This window comes from Pyxicephalus adspersus, chromosome 1, assembly GCF_032062135.1.
Source record: "Pyxicephalus adspersus chromosome 1, UCB_Pads_2.0, whole genome shotgun sequence".
Classification (NCBI taxonomy): domain Eukaryota; kingdom Metazoa; phylum Chordata; class Amphibia; order Anura; family Pyxicephalidae; genus Pyxicephalus; species Pyxicephalus adspersus.
In genome coordinates, this window is record NC_092858.1 from 136,987,157 (window position 1) to 137,002,332 (window position 15,176).

The 15,176-nt window shown below is 35.8% G+C and overlaps 1 protein-coding gene across 1 annotated transcript in view; it reads left to right on the forward strand.

Annotated features, from left to right (window-relative positions):
* The window catches only part of CNKSR2 (connector enhancer of kinase suppressor of Ras 2), a 157,514-nt gene that overhangs the window by 59,496 nt on the left and 82,842 nt on the right, over positions 1–15,176 (forward strand). The window contains 2 exon segments of the mRNA XM_072428264.1: positions 11,147–11,293; positions 13,378–13,422. Coding sequence (XP_072284365.1) covers positions 11,147–11,293; positions 13,378–13,422 — 192 coding nt within the window.

The window sequence follows — 15,176 nt, forward strand, 5'->3', positions numbered from 1 at the left end:
GATCTTTGTTTCTTTGTGTCTTTTAATCCCTGCATCCTTCATTTCCCAGCATGGACAGCACATTTTACAAGCTGTGAGCATTTGCTGAACTTATACAAATAATTTGCATCAGCAGATTGGTCTCATTTAGCTTCTTCCCTGAGGTGAAAATGAATACAGTTCGTTTAAGTTAGCCTGCCACTTTGTCTTCTGTTCACTTGGCTTTCCAAGCAGAAATTGATATTTTATTAAGGTTAAACCTTTATCCACATCAGCACTCAACACATGTATAACTAGAAGAAGACACTGTCGGTATATATAAAAATGTATAGTATGTAAAAGATCGATGAATTGAAGCAGTGATGGGTCCTATGGAGTGCTCAAACCTTGGGCCCTATTTATTACATTGCATGCTAACTCACTGAAAAAGTTACAATTCTTGACGTTTTTAGTTAGTTGGTTTTGAAGGAATTTTGAAACCATTGGTGGTCCCGTGTCAGAGATGACACTCATATTGACCTGCTTTTTCTACTACTTGGTGAAAAGGTTTAACCCATGATAGCATGATACTAAAAAGAGGATCTATCATATGGGAGATAATGGAAGCTGCCATTGCTGAACTCATTGGGCCTGATTTATTAAAGAGGAGAGGATACACTTTCATCAGTGAAGCTGGGTGATTCAGCAAACTTGGAATGGATTCAGATATTCGCTAGCAAATAGCAAATTACTTTGAAGAAATCCATTCAAGGTTTGCTGGATCACCCAGGTTCAACTTGAGCTGTATACTTTGCTGGGTCAGTGAATCATAAAGTAATAAAGACAGAGGGTCCCGATGCCGACTTAAACATTTTAACTAGATTAGAAATGGCAGTTTACCTAATCTTTCATTTTAGGTCCTCTTTAACATGTATGTGTAGTCATATTGCTCATTTTATAGTTTTGGATGGCAAAAGTTTTGCTGTATATTTATTTGTCCTACATGCAAATAACTGCACAAATTCCCAAGGCTAAGTAATAAAAGGTGGGTAGACACTGAAGATGTATGACTATGTATTGCCATAATGAGGATTCTCTCTGTGTTCTACATTTGTACACAGCAATAAAAAAACATCAAAAGGAATAAAGTAGAAAAAAACTCAGTTGGATCAGGGTATTTTATAAGCATGAATTTATTAAAGTTTCCTCAATTGTAATCTTGTAAGTAGAGAGATAGTAGAGATTGTTGCTTTTGTGGGTCCACTCTGCCAATCACCTGTAGAACACTATAGTGCTAAAATCATCATTGTCACTTTTAATGTACATGTATATAAACAAAACAAAATGATGGTCAACGCACAGATTTTCAGAAACTTAAAATTTTAATTCAAAACCTTCCTCGGAGTTAGGAGCAAAGTCCGCTTTTATGTACTGAAGTATGTCTGATAGCTTGTTGTGAGGCACAATTCTTCCTAATTAAACAGATATAAAATACTTGCTGGATACTGTGAAGGTAGAGTACCAACTCCAGGAGGTAATTTTGAATTATCCTCATGCATTATTCATTTTCCAAGCACCTTCAGTCTATGGGGAAATAACATACACATACAAACGGTAAGATAAGGAATAGTTTGTGCCAAGTGTGGTTTTTTGATTTACAGACACGGCAAGCTTGTGGTTTATGTGCAGCCCCCGTCTGTCTCAGCAGATTAACACATAAACCTCTTGTAACATTTAGCATGCCAGTCATGCTGCAAAGCTTATCTGAAAAAGTACACTGCTTATTTACTACTTGCGTTATTTCAGTGTATTAAAGACCGTGAACACTAGTGGCATAGCCCCCCCCCCCCAGTGTCTATTTACACAGGCTTATTACCCGATCAGAAAAATCAAATAAGACCAATTTAGATTGAAGGGGCTCTAGGCTATATAGCATCTTTGCCCACCCCCATCATTTTGATTGGCATTAATATGGATTGGAATATGAAGTGCTTCGAAGTCCATACTTGTAAATTGAAAGACCACTTTGACAGATATTGAAATACTTCTGGTTTACTGAAGAAGCAAGACTGCTGTGGTTGGTCAAATCAAACTTTACGGGCTGCTAGTAATCTGTGTTTGTTTAGTTGTTTTTCAGGTGTTTTCATTTGTTTTGCCTTTTTTATAAAAGCAAAGTGGTGGTCAGAATGTGTGTCTCGTGAGCCATATTCACTTGCACAGTACATTACAGCTATTTATTCCTCATTCTAACATACAGTACACTTTGTTACAGTGGAAACCATGTATTTGCATGACATAGGGAAGGACTTGTCAGAGGAATTAGGTCAGCCAAGGACTACTACACACTGGGTTTTTGAATGTGTTCAAAAGTTAATTTCCAAGAATTATACTTTAATTTAAAATAATCAGCATGATTGCTTTAATAATTAGCCTTGTTTAATCTTGGGTTTAGTTGACTTTTATATAGTGTGACTCTCAGCAGTGTCCAGCCTGAGATTTTGGCGCACAGAGCAGACATTTTTAAGTAAACCATTCTCCAAAAAAAGCCACAAAAATATTGCATACTTTTTCTATAATTCCGTATTGCTGCAATGCTTTTGCTATAATTCTGTATTTCTGCATGCTCTATTTCCAACATTATTCTAGTTTTATTGTTCCTGTTTACTCAGTGTTGACATAAACCTCAATAGTATAATTTTTTGTTAAAATAAATGCAGTTTTCTATTATGGCAATACATTGGGTCCCTGTGTTTTGTATTCATTCCACTTTCCCCTGGCTGCTCCTTTACTTGTCAAGTCAAAAGGCAAGCTAGTTATGTCACTGGTTTCTTTCTAAATGTCATTGTGTGTATGATTGCAGTTGCCATTATGTACTGAACATTAGATCATTTCCACTGGCACAGAAATGAGAGAATTTGTATTTTGTTTTCCATGTATTCCTGCAAAATATCTTATCAATGTAAAAAACCTTAGAGGTAGAATTTATAATGAAATGTGGTGATTGTGTAAGCAAGTAGAGTTTTACCCTGCTTTCATTGGCCACTTTAAAAACATTTCAGTTACAGAATGTTCACACATTTTCATTATTCGTTATTATGTCAATTGAAGGCTTTTACTTTGCTGAACCTGTGTGAAATTTGCACATTAGTAAAACTGTCTTCTGTATAAATAAATCATTAGTGTTTACTTTGGCAACAAGTCGAATAATACTCTTTGGAGTAGCAAATGCTATCATATCTGGTTGTTTATGTGGATCAATAGCAGACTCTCTACTAGGAAATATACTGTTTATTTTTTGTTAATTTTTATATACTGCATTTTAGTGTGAAATTGTTGCTTTGAGAATAAACTGATGTATGGCAAATTGATGGTTCAGGTAGATTTGCACTAATAAAATATTTTAATGCTCAATCATTCCTGGTAGAGATTTACCGCTCTAAAAGAGCTTCTTTGTAGTCCTATCGATCCAGGATATCAGATTTTATCAGATGTGTTTTTCAAACTAAGTTAAATCTTCTGTATTATAAGGGCCATAAAAAAGATACTAACTAGTAGTGTTGGAAACTACACAGTATGTTTAATCTGTGTATTATTTTTAATAAAAAAGTCTGAACTGGTTGCGGGGTCTTTTTAATAAACCCCATTGCTGTTTTTCTATATGATCTATAACTGCTTTTATAATTAGGCAGAGCAGAACTATTAAGGCATCCACAATAATGTAATGTTAATGTGCATATATCTTTCACTTGTGTACATTGCTTCCATGTACAAGTAGAACAATGTATTTTTAGAGTCATAACAAGTTATACCATAGTGTAAACGTGGCAATTTAATGAGCACTGCTTTACCTAAATTTTCTAGAGATAGAGAGCACAGGCTGGGGTTTTACTACAATAATTAGGATACTGCAGATGATACAGCAGTGTAAAATTGTCCAGCAGCAGAACAGTTTCATTAGGATATAAATAAATGTTTTTTATTTATCTATGGGGAGGGAGAGTGTTTATAATGTAAAGAATATAGTGAGTATGTCAGTTTCTTTTTCTTTTTTAATCCAAGCAAACAAAACCTAAAATACAGTCCCTATCAGGATAAAAATATAGGTAGGATTGTGTATCTTCTCTTTTTGAACGATCACTCATCACTGAAGGAAAAGAGATTTATAACTGCTGACAACCCCTTCACAAATCTGCAATCCATGCATTTAAAAGTATTTTCAGCAATTATTAGATACACATAGAAGCAAGTAGAAATCTATATTTGACTATTTATGTATGTGTTTGTACTAAATGTATGTCTTTTTGCCTTGACATGTTCTTTTTTAATGCGTCTACATGAAAGCTGATTTTGCATATTATATTTTGTTCTACCAAAAAACAATAGCAATTTCTTCTGCTGCAAGTAGACAAGGTTTGGTAAAACTGACACAATTGTGTATAGAAAAACAGTCATTTTTTTCCTCTTGGTTAACTCCCCACATCTGTTCAAAACTTCTTGTCCCATCCAACTTATTACATATTATTTCCATTAGGCTCCCCACCCAGGTTACTGATTTTTATGGCTGGCTGTGTTGCAAATGTGAATTAAGATTTTAGATAATATATTTCATGCACTGCTTTATTATGTTTTAAAATATATCCTTTTTTATAATTTACACTTTAATTAACTTGCAGTGCTGGAGAAATTACTATACTTTTTCATCAATAGTAGACACAAGATAAATGAGTTTTCTTCTGTTACTGGATAACAATTCTGGAATATTTAAAGTGACCCTGTCAGGTTCTAGGAAAAGGGCAGCAAGAGAAAAAGTAATCTATTCACTTACATGGTGGCCTGTGTCTACTTTGCCCTTTCTTTGCTTTAGGAGTTGGCAGTGAGGACGCATTCCTCGAAGTGGTAAATGCTTAGGTCGTTGAGAAAGGCTGCAACTATGGAACGAGGGTAGTTAGGAGGCACAGGTTCCCGAAATGAGAAATATAATATTTTTTCCCTAAGAGGAATCCTAACACTCCAATAAAAATCTACCATAATTCAAAGCTGTATTTTGGACATGCAATACTTTTGATTTAAAGGTGTGTTTGGCCCAATCTATCAAGCTGCATTAACAATTATTGTATGCTAAATGTAACTTTCTTTGTTCCAGACCTTCCTTTTAATTTACTTTCTGTCCCATCAGACTTTTAGTCTTAGCACCTTTGGGGGTTGCTAAGTATAGTCTGCATGCAAATCCAGTCCATGTAGGAATAGTGCTGATGTGCTGTGTCCATGTCCATGTGCTGATAGAATGTGTGAGAGGTAGTGCTGTGAGCTGAGAAATTCCCTGTCCTATCTGGAGTTTACTATTCTGCTGTCATGGCATTTATCTCACCCAGACTTCTAAACATACTTAGTGTAGTCACAAAACAGTTCAGTAAGTTGAGGTTCTGTAGGCTTGTGCCACCTGTGCTATCCATGTGCCTACACAATCACATACATAATATGAAGGGGATGAGGTTTTCCATTTACTGTGCTGTCAGCAGTGGCAGAGGAGTACTGATAACAGAGGTTAGTGACTAACCATTTGAGACAAGCTCTTCATGGAGGAAGGGAAGTATGGAGCAAGTTTTGCGTTTGCCCAGAGTTCAGTGTTCACACAGGAGAACGAATTGTGCTGATTTTAGTAAGTGGGAAGATTAAAGGTTGCCTACACAGTATATTGTATACAGCATGCCTACAGAGCATGAGATCTATGTGTGGCACTAGAGATAAGCAGGGTGACTGTGCTCTCTCCTTCTCAGAGTTCTTATCCCTGAAATAGCTAACGGATGTAAGAAGATAAGCAGTGAGAACAGATGAGACATCCCCTGCCTCTTATTGCTCACAGAGACTGTCAAAGACAGTAGAAGTAGAAGAAGAAGAAGAAGAACTACCTAGTACAGGTCCGGGGTAATTAAAGGAACACAACACAGGGGAAGAGAGGAAAATTTTAAGGTTTTTTTAAAGGTGCATACTAGTGTTCAGTTTTGAAAATGTATTTTCAAAAGTGTAATCCAATTTTTGTGGAATTTTATACTTGCAAATTAAACGGCTGATTTGCATAACTTTTTAGCTAGGTGGAACATTCTAGGAGTTCAGAGGAACACCTAACCCATTCATTTTACATACATTTATATACAGCTTCTTTTATGCTATGGTGATACATGTCCCTTAGCCCATTCTACAGCAGTTATTAAACCTAGTGGACCCAGTTACATCTGTAGGTGGTTGATCACTGAGTAAAATGTGTATGGACAATGTAGGGTTAACTGTGCAATACAGTGGTGTGGTTGGAAAGAGAAATCCCACTGCAAACATTGCAGCACAAATGCTCACATTCTTGGCTTAGAAACATAATCATCCATAATTAATTTGTGCTCAGGGCAGGTCTTGGTGGTTACGATAATAATGGATGTATATAAGAATGGAGATTTCCTGGATTAGTTAATGTCAATCATTCACTGTGAGTTGTTTCAGCTACATCAGTGATGAACAATAAATACTCCAACTAAGATATATATATATATATATATATATATATATTTTAATTTAAACTAACCACAAACAGCCCATATATTTAAAAAAAAAAAACAACCTATTATGGGAGAAATGTTGGTTAAGGGACCCCATTATGTTTAAGTTATTCACAAACTGTAAAGCACGGTGGTCACTGTTATTGTTTAATTCATAAAATCTGATGATTTATATATTAGAAAATTAATTTTCCTATCCAGAGCTGTTGGGTCGTTAAGTGACCCTATTACAAACATTAGGGGCGCTTTAACCTACAGAAAAAAAACCCAAATACTTATCTGTATGCACCCATAGATGCCTTCCAGCACTCATCAGAAGCCTCCACACTTGATGTGCCTTGTGATTAAAATCTTTATTAGCTTCTGTAGGCAAAGTCATGAGGGAAACACCTTTATTAAAAAAAAAACACAAAGGGAAGGGAATGATTATGCTTAAACTCTTTTTTTCTTTACAGCAATATCCCCATAATGTACTACAAGGAAAAATTATATTATTGTTAGTATTCCTCACTGTCTAGAAGAAGAAATGTTTAGTATCTTGACTTTGGAAAGGTCAAAAGTGGAAACATTTGTTGAAAATGATCTGTAGATCAAGAAAATGTTAGTCACTTCTTCATAAAGTGTGCACCAAACACTGTTAACCCATGCATACTGGCTCCATGACGTACTTCTGTGAAGGTAGCTATCCTCTTCTATCATTGGACGATTTAACCCCCATGAAGATGGCTATCCTCTTGTATCATTGGATGATGTTAACCCCTGCACATGTGTAGGAGTTACAGTATCCAATGACCAAAGAGCATTGCCGTCTCACGGATGTATGCCGTGGAGGCACTGGTAAAGATGTCGGTTTCCCTGCATGAAGTGATGACCCAAGAACTACGTGGCGCATTGCATATCTCTTGTCATTTAGTGCGACCTCCTGGTGTTTTTTTTTAATTAGGTCCACTTTATATGTATATAAAAAGTCAATAAAACTTTGCACACCACAGTGCTACACATTCAGACAGTGGGCTTTATTTAATGATGTGTCTAAATCTTATAAGTATTTTATTTCAAAAGACATGGTGTGCAAAATATGCTTTATGATGGCGCAGATTGTGTGTAAAGAGGTTGCACACAGTACTTTTTGATCTCTACATTTTACTACAATTTCAAAACAAGATCAGGTCAGGGGGACCACGGGTGACCTACCAGTAGACAATGACATCTAGGTGCTAAGTTGCCATAGATCTACTTAACAATTCTGCCTAACATTATATTTTAGCCATTTTATTTATGCCGTGTTTTAATCCCAAATTAGGTTGTGATTAGAGATTTTTTTTTAATAGCTGTAGGCGCTGTAACCTATTTCCTAGATGAGCGATTTGAGATTTCTAATGCTTTTTTAATGTAAAATGTATTCTTTTGTCTCTGGCATGCTCTGTCACTATAGATTTGGAAGCAGTTTCTATTTCACTCTAATCTGACAATAGCTCTTTATATATTTTAACTTGTGAGCTCATTACTGGCAAGATTGGTTCGTTCACAAGAAAAGAACCTATTATTAGATTGGTGGCTAATGCTGGAAGGGGGAGCATTTGTCAAAGAGACATTGTGTGTAGGTTTTTTGTATTGCATTAGATGTAGAGTGTATTTTTTCATAGCTCTAAACAATCTATTGTAAGTTCTCTGACAATAAGTATGAAATCAGACTGAAGTAATTATTGTATGACTGTAGATGTTTTTAATCATGCAAATTAAAGTGGACCCTCAAAAATGGATAAGGAGTTTCATGATTTTTTTCCATTATCCTGTATTAAAATGAGACTGTTAGACTGATGCCTTATCATCCCAAATATTCTTAGCGGGTTAAAGGTCTGGTCCATAAAATTATGTCTCATGCCATCTGAGAAGAAAAAGTCCATTGATGGGAAACCCTGGTCATTCAATATATTCACATAGTCAGCTGACCCCATTTTTTGGATACATAACATTATTATACCTGGACGTGACCAACTGAAGCAATCCCAGATCATAACACTGCCCCCAGCCACTTGGGAATTTTTTGGAGGGCCAATTAGTAAATATGTTTTTGAGCTTTTACTTACTTTTATCTACTTTCTATCTCCTCAGTGTGTTTCAACTAACCATTATAATTTTTTGTCTGAATATTTTTCAGGCTTATTGTTTATACATTGTAAATTGCCAGAAGCAAAGCTGTCAGACAGCAAAAATCAAATGGGTTACCATGACCATCTCAGACAAAATGAAGAATGGTGACCCAAGGTTATCAGTTTATTTTTTTGTAAATCTATGTACACCCAAGCCAGTTGTAGAAAACACGGATATGTAGTGGTGCTGAGTTTTTATGCAAGCCTATTTCATTTTTATATATTTATACATGAATACAGATATAATTGGCAATAAAGTTGGCTTATGTATGGGATATAGCAGTCTATTCCAACCATCCATATATGTATGTGCAGCCAAAATATTAGTATTTTCTGTGTTGTAGTCCCTGTAGTAACATTTTGGAGCAAGCATCTGCAATAAATCCGCTGGAGATGATCTTTATTAATTATTTGACTGATTGAAATAATCCATGTATTTTAGTTCTGCGTGATGAATCCATATGCAGGTGCTAATACTCTTACTGCCATCTACAATTGTTCATTTCTTAGCAACACTAATTCTGCAATGCATAACTCCCTGACAGACTGAAGAAATTTGTATTCTCTGCAGGAACCATTTCTCGAAAAGATAGGCAAGCAATACATAGATTAAACTCATTCAGGTGCTGCCGGAGTTCTTGGCATTCCCAGCGTCTCTCCCTTAGCAGCCAAGCATAATGTTATTGTTTTTACAATCTTAGCTGAATGAGTCGTATCGAACAAACAAAAGAAGGAACATATGAGATTTCCATTTTATTTATTAGATTTTGCTAACTAGAGGCAGAAAACTCATGAGTAGCTAAATGCAATAGCAGATAGACATTTACCAGAACAGGGTTTGGAATACATTAACGAGTTTGTGTTAGTTCCGTGTTTTTAAAAACTGTCTTAAGCGTAAACTTTGCATGTATGTACCAAATGCTACTCTTTGCTTCTAAAAAAAAAAAAGTGAAAAATATTAGTTGCTTAATGTCTGTTTATCCATTAAAATCCTGTAGTTTACATTGTATGTTTTCCTAAAAAGAATAGGCGTGGGTTAGTAAATGTCTATGTTGACTTTGTAAAAACTCATTAAAACTCATTAACATACAATCACTAAGTTATTATTTAAAAAATACCTGGTGATTCAACCTAGAAACAGCCCATTATGCCCCAATGACAAATGCCTCCTAATAATGGGTACAAGCCGCTATAATGACACAGGAGTCTGTTGGTACAGTATTCAATGTTTCCTTTGCAGGTATGTGCCTAGTTGAAAATATGGGACACTTTATACAAGTGCTCATTCAAGAAAGAATGACAGAGCCTGTATGAGCTTACTGCAATTTAATGGTAATCTTAGCACTAACTAAGCTAAACCAACTTAACAAAATAGTGTTCCAAAGGCACTTTCAATAAAAATAGCCTGACAAAAAAACATACACACAGAGCACTAAAATAGTAGGTGAGCCTTCACTGTAAAAATAAACCTTGGATTTGCAGTATTTTCCCTCTAAAGCATCATTACTGGCTGTGTTAGGTAATGGGTGGTATGTTTGACCATTAGTGTGACTTGGGAAGTGGGATGAGAAATGGCCAACTCTAGTGGAAAATACAAGATTGTTCTTTAACTTCAGCTATCTATATTTCTGGACCCAGTAACTTTTTTTTTGACATGTTTTTATTTCTGTAAACATCATGAAGACTCAGGCCAAAGTTATTGCCAAGGACCGGAAACACAATATAGAATGTGGTATGACATCTGCTCCGATGGGAACAAAGGAATTTCTGTCTAGTAAGGCAGCCCACAGCTTCCTAATGTCTATTGAAGTTTGTGTGGACAGAATTATTAGAAAAAAAATCTTCTTAGTTTTCAAATAATAATTTAAGAATACCATATACAGCTGTAAAACCTCAGAATTTAATAAGAGTTTCACGTTGTTAGAGTTGTATTGCCAATACACATAATTTTAAGACCTATTAATAAATTTAAATAAATGACTGCAGAGCAGCGTGTTTGGCTAAGTAGTTAGCACTGTGATCTTGTTGTGTTCAACTCATACTGAGGACACTGTGTCAACTGAGTTTGTATGTTCTTATTATTTTTCTTTTTTGATGGCACTTTTCTAATGGCACTTTTGTTCTTTTTATGTTACCTACAATCTACAAAAAATGTAAAAAAACGTTGGTAGGTGACTTGTTAATAACTTAAAGCAAACTGTGGTTTTTATAATTCAATAGTAACAGTGGTGTCAGACAACTTAGAGAACATTCAGTACACTTATGATGGGTAATAGCTATCAACCGATAAAATGCAGGTCAGCCTGTTGAGTTGTGTAAAGCTTTGGTAACTTATGGAAATTACCTTAGAATGATTGTATGTATTTGATTTCTTTTGCTGGTTAGAGTTGCCAAATTCACCCATGTTGCCCTTGTTATGTAGTTGGGGATCATTACATTCTGACTATTGTGCCTCAATTATATTGTAATAATTTTGCTGGTTACCAGGTGGGGTGGCAGTTGAAAAATTTGGTGAATGCACTACGAGAGGACCCGAGTGGTGTTATCTTAACTTTGAAAAAGCGACCTCAGAGCATGCTTACCTCAGCACCAGCTTTACTGAAAAATATGAGATGGAAGCCCCTTGCTCTGCAGGTAATTAAGCTTAATCATAAGTCATTCGCCATCATTTTAGCCATAGATCAAAATTACTATAATACTTTAAATGGAATCTATACTCTAAATATAAGTGGGGATTCAGAATAACTTGGCAATAGCATGCTGAAATGATGTATAATTTGGTTTGTCAGAAAATTAGTCTTTTTAGCTATGTACTTCCATTTTACTTTCATCAAAAGATGGCATTGTGTGGTGCCCAGGCTTTTGAAGCCCGGTGGAGTTCAAGTAAAGCTTGAAAACTACTGGCCAGTAGCCTTACACTGCACAATGGCTCTTACAACTCACTATAATGTCTATTACTTGTTCTCAGTGGCTGTGAAAATGTTTGAGACCAGTATTCCAAAATTGCTTTCCAAGTTTTGACCAGTAATGACCATTGTATTGGTCTTCACACCTGGCCAACTATTTATTGGTTTTTGTAAGAAGCTACAGGTAAACCATATTTAGCCTAAAATGACTAACTGAATAAACAAAATATATAACTTGCAAGTTGTCTCCAAATTTGCCCTTACAAAATGGGAAAATCTGTGATCTTCACACCTGTTATGCTTTGATAGCTGGCAGAAGCTTTTCTTTGTTTTGTATGATAAACACTGGGGCATATAAAATATTGCATATATATTCAGACTAAAATGCAGCCCTGTGTATATTGTCCACACAACTAAAGAGCACAGAGTATTCACATTATTAGGTCAAGATCATCAAGTCTTGACAGTCTACAGTCATTTTTGGTAGAGTGGTGAAAGGTTACAATCCCTGTTAGTTTGTTATTGTCTGTCACCTCATTGGGAAAATTAACCCCCCCCCCCAAAAAAAAAAAAATAATTTTACTGCCATTGTCACCAGGACTGAAAGTGAGGGAAAGTCTTAAATTCCGGTACCATATTGGTTTACTTTAATAATTTGGCAAAAGCTAATATCATTACTACATCTATACACTTTTTTCCCACTGGCCTGTCTAAAACGTGGTTGTACTAACGTCCCTTTTTACTTTTGTCCTTGGCTGCCATCATAATAACAGGCAATGTTACAAAGTCAAACCACATAATTTATACAGAATTAGGGCTGATGTTCATGCTGGTGATAAGGTTGCAGTGCAGTTACCTTTCCTAACGCCCCTAAACCATTTCCTTGGATGAAACACTACTTGTAGAATCTTGCCAGTGGCAGCCCATAGGTAATGACTGGGGTGGCAGTAAGGGGTTCAGTACCACCTGCTTCCACATTATGTACAATGTGCAGATAGAACCTGCACATGTGGAACACCTTCTCTTGCCCATGTCTTTGCAAGAAGCAATTCCACAGAACAGATTCACCATAATAATTTGGAAATCTACCCCTGTGTTAGATGCATTTTGTTTTACTGGTCCTTTAAAGCTATGATTGACTTTATGTGGGTTTTGAACCCCTCATATGATGAGTTACCTTAAAATGGAAGCCTACAAGCGTTTGCATATTATTTGAATTATGCATACATAAGCATATAAAAGCTCTTTTTTGAACAATGCTCCCCTCTTAATTTAGTGTATGTAGGTATCCTTTAATGTACATCATTCAAGCAGCTTACATTGGGTCCAAGGCTTGCCTTTGTTGTGCAGTAAATGTGCTATTGTTCATTGCTTGGCCTTTATTGGATTCATTCTGCTTTAATCAGCTAGCAAATTGTAAGTGTCTCCTAGAAAAAAAGTCATGATTGCAGTCAGAATAGAAAATGAGCATGTTTGTGTGCCTGCATCAGAACCATTGCTGTACAATTGTAGGCCAAAGAATAGGATCCAGTCTGATGAACCATGTCACCCATTGTTTTGGATTGGGTCCTGACACAGAATTGTACAGCACTGCTGTATAGCAGTTAGATATAAGTGCCTGATGGGGAAATTCATGGCATGCCCGGCCAATAGAGCACTGCTGTTTAAAAGACCCTCATTATTATTCGCTGCCATTCTGTAATAAATCCACCTTCTCACAACTTGTTGGTTTAATGTAATGGCTACATTTTCTGCTGCATATTTTATTGATTTTAAAATTGAATGATAATGAGTGTCATCTTATTTTTTTAGTGGTATGATGATGAAATGAAAACTTTTTCCTGGACACGTATATCAGTAAGCAATTTTAAGTTATTGGATTTTTAGATTTCTTTTTCCAAAAGGGGATTTGGGCTATTTTTAGATTCAGCCATTGGCATTACTCCAACCTTGTAATTGAATTCTAATGCATAAAATAAAACAAGTATTACCTGCCGGCTGCTGAGATGTTTTAGAGAAGAATAAACCATTTTTTGTAGATTACGACTTGTGTTGCTGTAAGACTGTTCTGTTTGTGTTTTATATAAATACAGCTGATTAGGACGCCTTGGTATATTCACATATTTTCCCCTTTAGCTCTCTTTGATAGAAAAGTATCACATTATGGACCTGTGCTGATTCATTTAAGAAGTCAATGGCAATGCAAAATAAGCTTGGTTTATGTCAGAATGAGGTCAAATGCAATTCAAATACACCTGTTATTGAATTCTAAATTATTTCAGACCGAGACAAAATGGTAACATCTTAATTGATCTAAATTCAAGCTGTTTATAGACATAACTCATCAACACAGATCCCAATTATGAATTTAAGTTCAAGCAACAAATAAGTCAGCAATGTACAGTATAACTAGCCAACCAGTGGATAAGATTTTATAAAAAAGCTAATTACATAAGCGTAAGCTGAAGCCGATGTAAACTTTGCTGCCTGCACATTTTAGCAGACTTTCCTACTAAAATGTCTCCCTCCAGAGCTGTTACTTCTGTGATGAATTCTTTGGTCATCTTCTTTGGCCAGTTAGGGATGACACAGCTTACATAAAATGAAAAAAGTCCTTAAAAGCAGGCAGAAGGATCTATGAAGTAGATTATTATAAGTTTACTTCTGTTTTAAGGACAGGCCTGGGCTTATCAATAGCCAGAGTAAGCATGTGCCTATATATTTGTGAATAGGTATTGGGTCCACATCTTATCACCAGAAGACCTGTATCTATCTCACATAAGCATAGGACCAAAAAACAAGGAAACGTTTTGTATATAATGATTCTAGCAAAGGGACATTGGGCTACAAAGGTTGTTTGCTTACAGGCTTTGATGAGGGAAATTCATGCCCCCGTTTTCTGGATCTCCGTCATATTGAAGACACTGCCATCTGGAGCCTTCTTTGTAGGGTTTGTATCCCTTTCCTGTATATATTAGGTGCCTCCAATTTCTCCTGATATTTTTATCCCTCAGCCTTTGTACCATTGTTTTTGCTGGTCTCTGGACTCGCCTTATCAAGATGACTGATAAAGCAATTAACACAGACACAAAATAAAAATCTATGTGAAAATAATGTTTTTTTTTTTTTTTTTCTTCAACAAAATCTAGTGTAGAGAAGAACCTCTGTGTTCATTGCTTGCAGTTTTCTGATTTATTCAGCGGTTTCTCTACCTTTTACCAGCTCCACTTCTTGCAAGTATCTTCATTATACTTGTCATGCGGAATGCGGAGTATGGTGATTTATATCAACAGAGAGCAGTCACAGTGTGCTTGGTGTTATAAAACCTGATTAAAAATCACATAGCCTCATACCTATGATATCTCAGTTTGGGAGAACAGGGAAGGCAGCAAAGTAATCTAGATCTCCTACCATCGTCAAATTTATGTTCTTATCTGTCTTGCTTTTTCAGAGACTATATTGTACAGGCACTATACAACCACCCACAGGCATGTCTTTAGAAGTAAATTTGTTGTGCCTTTTTGGCTCGCAATCTTTAGCTGAATAGAATAAAGAACAGACAGAATACTCCTAGCACCTCTTATCTTTAGGAGTTTCTCATATTTCTTTCT